Below are 5,532 nucleotides of genomic sequence, written 5' to 3'. Positions count from 1 at the left end.
AGCCAACAAAAATGTCACTACATTTTAAAGGAACTTGAATCAAAGCATGAAGTAAATTCATAAATCAAAGATTCTGTCAACTCTGCATTGTTTGAACCAGGACAGAACATTCGCATTTCCAATAGATGCATGTGCAACGAACATCCAACTTTGACATGACTAGATCCTTCTTTTGTATTCAAGTAATGTAGCATGCAAAGTTCGCACTAAACTAAAAAGCTCACCAATTTACGTCGTCTTCAGATACATTTAGGCCAAAGAAATCTTGTGGCAGCTAGGTTCTACCTTGAGCTTCAAGACAGGTGATACTAACCATTGCCTGTTTCTCTCTTCAAGCAACTTTGAGACAGTTTTCATTTCGCAACGATCATATACCTTTTGATACAATGTGGCTAGATGAGGAAGCATTTTGCATATGACAATGCACCTTGGCAAAATTGAGACAGCTCTTGCTTTGAGAGCTTTGCAATAAAAAAATATTTGTTTCGAAGGTAATAAAGAATAAGAGAGCTCTGTATTGAAACAAGTAGGATCGGCCTCATCTATAAAAAAAAAACAGTCTGTCGTGTTCCCCTTCTCCATCTTTCTCATTAAAAAATGCCACCCAAGATGTAAAGAGGCTAAATATTTAGAGGGTCCGCTTCTGAATCAGCAGGAGCTTCCGAAGACCAATTACCTGCAATGCCATCACTTAAAACATTCAGACTTATGTCTAATGTTACAAGTCCACATTAAACAAACTTTACAAAGGTTTGCTTTTATACCTTAGTCAAAGGTCAAAAGGGGTTTTAAATCAAAATGACTGTCTAAAAAATGTTAACCCAAATGTGGTCTGTAAAAACAAAGACCTAATTAAAACTGCAAAGTAACTTACTTGATCTAGGTTTTTCTGTAGCAATCATTAATCGATTTTGAAGAACAGCAGCCATTACTAGAAATATGGCGCACATGGTAAACATGCCAGAGATAGGAAATGCATTGACCTGCAAAACCCATGTTCATACTATTTAGTTGCTAACAACACGAAAAGCTTCAGCAGACCTGCCCTCTATATAGATAGCTTCTATACAGCCAAAGATAGGAAATGCATTTGACCTTCAAGACATGTTCACAGTATTTTATAACAGACAAAATATAGACTATTCGCACTCAGCTCACCACAAAGAGTCTCATTGTCGAACCCTACAGCCAAATGCCCAGGTGCACGGTGCATGAAGTGGGACTGGCGTGTCTAGGTAGGGGATCCCTGCTCGTTGGCCCCTTGGAGCGGATCTACTCCCTTATATGAAAGAGGGTCTCACTGCCTTCATCCAAATAAGATTGAACCATACAGACTCCTTTTCAAACTGCCACACTTCACTAGGGCATGGAATCACTTCACCCACAATTCCTATCAAAGCCTTCTGCACCAATGGGACCTCTAGCATGACAAGCGCCATGAAACGCATGCGTTGCTGCACTACCGAGCACTTTTAGAAAGAACAATAACAGTTCAAGACAATAACCAAGCTTACATTGTAGAGTATAACGCAAACAAACACATTCACTGGAATGCGAAAGAAGTTCAAAATAGTGCTCCTTGACTCCTCCGGCACATACTGCGACCGCAACTTCATAACTGAGGGCCAGAAAATTCCAACGCATATTTCAAAAACACAGAATGCAAGCAGCAGCAATCGACTTGAAGGAGTCATGCTCCCACCCCTATGGCCTGTAGACTTCATAAAAATCTGCAACAAAGCAACACACATATCATGATGATGACAGCATATCATCAAATACCACTATCTCCCACGATAAATAGAGAACTTTCACTCACATTAATAACCACTGGTGAAAAGAGCATGGCCGCTGAAACCAAAAACACCACTTGCATGTAAGACTCCACACGGATCGATGATCTTGCCATTAATCGAGAAGCTAGAGAACTGCCGATCATTGAGGACAGCATAAAAGTTGCAAATATGAATCCATGGGGAATGTCTTCATCATTCGGGCTAAGTGCAGGTGTCCAAAGAAAGACAAAGGTATACATGGACCCCTCAAACAAAGATTGTATCGCTCCAAGCAGTGCAATCTTCTCATCTGCTCCACAAATAAAGCCAGCCAAAGACTTCAAAAAATACCAAGGGAAAATCACGGCAACAGCTCATTAATCACTTCCAACTTTGATCGGATGTATGAATCATAAAGCTCCAGTCAAAAACTTGCGCTTACCCGAAGAAATGGCAGAAGCAGCAGCTTTGAATTGAGTCAAAAGACCTTTGCCCTCTGAAGAATCACCATAATTTTCTGACCATGTGTAGATAATGACAGCCATTCCAACAGCCAGTATACAAGAAGCAGCATCAAATGGAGATACAGGTCCAAGTGATAAGGTATCAGCTAACAGGTTTGCCCCAAGACCAGCGAGAATAGCAACAAGCCCATTTCCCAAAAAGACTGCTTTTGAGAAGGTCAAAGACAGCCACTGGGCTTCAAAGCCTCTCTGGAAATCAAGTAGAAGATACTCTTTAGTTGAGCTTCATTGGATCAAAGTTCACCTCTCACTCAAATAAGCCATGTAATTTTTTATCCCTTAATTATACAGACATGTATCAAGGATAGTGAAGAAAAACCTTAAAGTGCTCAGCAACTAGCCAAGATTCAAATGCCGAAAACAGGAGGGAAGTTGCTATTCCACCCAAGATGCGACCAACCATGAGCACTTTGTACTCAGGAGAATGTTTTGTCATACAACTCAAAATGTATGTTATACAATAGGTTATACTTGCTCTTTTTCGTCCACTGCAATAACAAGCACATCAGGTTTACTGTACAAAGTCCATGAACAACTTGCTATGCCAAAGCAGCAAAAAACTCACTATTTGTCTGCAAGTGATCCAACACAAGTGCCAAATACCATGGAGGATCCAAAACCGGCAATAAAAAGCCTCCCAATGTCTCCTTTATTGAAACCATACTGGGTATAAAGGTAATAGACGTATGGGCCTTGCAGCCAATCACCAGCTGTCAAATCATAACCAAGATGTCAACGAGGCTCATTAAGACAGCAGATTTATCCATGTCACTGCCAGACTTCTAAAAGTCAAGCTTACATACCAAATTCTAAGGAGCTGCCACATGCCTATCGTTCACAGTGTAAATTCTCTCTGATTCGGAAACACACACAAAACTTTCCGAAATAGAAAATAAGTTGCAAAATGACCACCACAATGGTACATCTCATTAAAGACGTTCAAAGCAAAGTTACCAATCCATACAAGGGACCCATAAATGATTCGATGTCTATCTAGTCATCACAGACAGAGAGAGGGAGAATGTCTTCATAAAAGTACAGCATCCAAGAGTGAGCTTCAAGTCCAATTTTAGCCAGGCTCACAGCCAGTCAGTGTGTGATCTAACCTACGTGGCTGGCCAATAGACAACTAGATGTTTCGATCTTAATCACAAGACTAACCTGGTCAGGCAACAACTGTTTTATCAATATGACACACATACACAATTCACAACCAAAAGACTAATGCTGACTAACTGCACAGTACTGCACCAGCAGGCTATATACATAAATTGTTTCGGGTTTGTAGTCAAGTAAACCCGGATAGCCAAAACACAAAAATCAAGTTGTGAGCCATAGCCTTGAGGATAAACCACCATCTTAGAACAAACCTCCGAAGTAAGCCCGAGTAGTGAGGGCAAACCTCTCAGAAAGATTACCGGGATATGTGAAACAACACTGGTCGATGCCACCAAAGCACTACGCAATGGCAGCTAATCAGGATTGGATTGCAATACACATCTTGCGTTTAGGAGGCAAAATGTAAACTTGAAAGACATTTATCCTAAAACGTTATAATTGAGATCCAAGTGGAAAGAAAAAAACAGAAAGGGACCAGAATGGATACCCATCATTAGACAGTAGACAAGTAAGTAGTTATTCTTGAATGCAGAGAAAACGTCGCTCGTTACAATGCGGTCCTTGTTGCTCTTTCCAAGCTCCACAGCACCCAGGAAAAAGAGAAAGGCGAGGAAGAGGGCAACGTAGAAGTTCTCCATGGCTGCGCTTTGTTAGCGAAACTCTAGTGGACCAAAGAGAGATCCAACCCTCCTTCTTGTCGTCGTCTTCGAGATCGGCTGCAAAACTGAAGGAGAGAAGCTCCAACCCGAAATGAGGGCTGAAGCAGTGCCTATCGATCCAAGCGATCTCGAAGTTGTCGAATTGCTGGCTATGGCAAGCCCGCGCAAGGTAATGTACGATCTGTGCCCACTCAGAGGCGCTTTGCAGCACGTACGCACTGCCAAATGTTCTAAGGTTTCGTCGAAACTTGAAACCTTTTATTGATGTAAACAAGGTTTTGCCATTATGCCTAGAGCGAAGTGGAGTGGTTAGTGCTAAAAGTGTTGTGGGTGTCATGGGAACAACTTTGCACCATCATAAAAACATGTATGCCTAGTCTTGAATTATTATCTCTCCGATGGATCCTTGCTTTTCACTTCCATTTTCGAAGAAGTCTTCACATTTTTAATTAAAATTGTGGGCTCAGTATGATCACTTCTTTCAATAATGATAGCCCTTGCATCATCTACTGAAGCGACAAAGGAAGGAGAGAGAGGGAGAGTGTATTCAGTGGAGTTAGGTTGCTTCCATTTGTGCATACATGTTGGTCTTTCGATATGCGCAAAGCTTGTCAAGCATGCAAAGTAAAAGTGGTTATTAGAAAAAAGAATGTTTCCAACCCTAAGGAAACCTAGAGTTTAGAAAGTTCATTCTACTCAACATGAACAACTTATGTAGTACCTTCCATACAATAGCTACTTTTAAAATGATTATGAAGCCCACCCATCCATAGGATGATGTTTTTGGGGCATCATTCTCCCACTTTCCACATAATACTCACACGATCTCTTTTCATTTTCTAATTAATACCATGTTAATGGAAATTTACAATGTTCCTTATTAATTTGGGAGACATGTTTGTTAAATAGGCCTTTTTTGCAGAGAGCATTAAAAACACAAGAATATAGATCAATTTTTTAATCCAGACACGCTTAGGATTAGATTTTTATCAAGAAACTTTACTTTAATCAGGTTAGATCTACCCTTGTGTGTGTGTGTGTGTGTGTGTGTGTGTGTGTGTGTGTGTGTGTGTGTGTGTGTGTGTGTGTGTGTGTGGTGTAGTAGTTCTAAATATATATATATATACGCAAAAGAACAAAACCTATTCACAGACCAGAAATTCTAGGTAAATACAATGGAATTGTACAATAATTCATTTGCTGTTGAAAATAAATTTTTGTACAAGGTAATGAAGAGAACAAAGAATGATAAGGAAAAAATAATCCCAATTTAGGGGTGATACTACTTTAAGATAAAAGCTAATCCAACAGTCATCAACCACGTCATTCACACCAATATTTACATGTCTGGCATTTTCAAATTTCCTTTTATGATTTGCGATCAGACATAATTAACTCCCATCTTCAAATCCCGCTGTCTTATAGCTTATGTCATGCCTGTCACTTATTTACATA

General features: G+C 40.1%; 1 protein-coding gene across 1 annotated transcript; it reads right to left on the bottom strand.

Moving 5' to 3' along the window:
- Window positions 1-207: 207 nt before the first annotated feature.
- LOC147437372 (uncharacterized) lies at window positions 208-4,347 on the bottom strand. Its single transcript, XM_086486916.1, has 8 exons — window positions 3,906-4,347; window positions 2,865-3,009; window positions 2,619-2,787; window positions 2,218-2,488; window positions 1,820-2,085; window positions 1,515-1,730; window positions 875-983; window positions 208-676 (listed from the first exon to the last, which is right to left on the bottom strand). The coding sequence occupies exons 1-8, from the start codon at window positions 4,054-4,056 to the stop codon at window positions 621-623; spliced, it is 1,383 nt and encodes a 460-aa protein (XP_086343042.1). The 5' UTR covers window positions 4,057-4,347; the 3' UTR covers window positions 208-620.
- Between the last annotated feature and the right edge of the window lie 1,185 nt (window positions 4,348-5,532).

This window comes from Adiantum capillus-veneris, chromosome 17 (genome assembly GCF_014529385.1).
Source record: "Adiantum capillus-veneris isolate H3 chromosome 17, ASM1452938v2, whole genome shotgun sequence".
Lineage (NCBI taxonomy): Eukaryota > Viridiplantae > Streptophyta > Polypodiopsida > Polypodiales > Pteridaceae > Adiantum > Adiantum capillus-veneris.
Note: the sequence above shows the minus strand (reverse complement) of the source record. Positions and strands in the feature narration are given on the sequence as shown.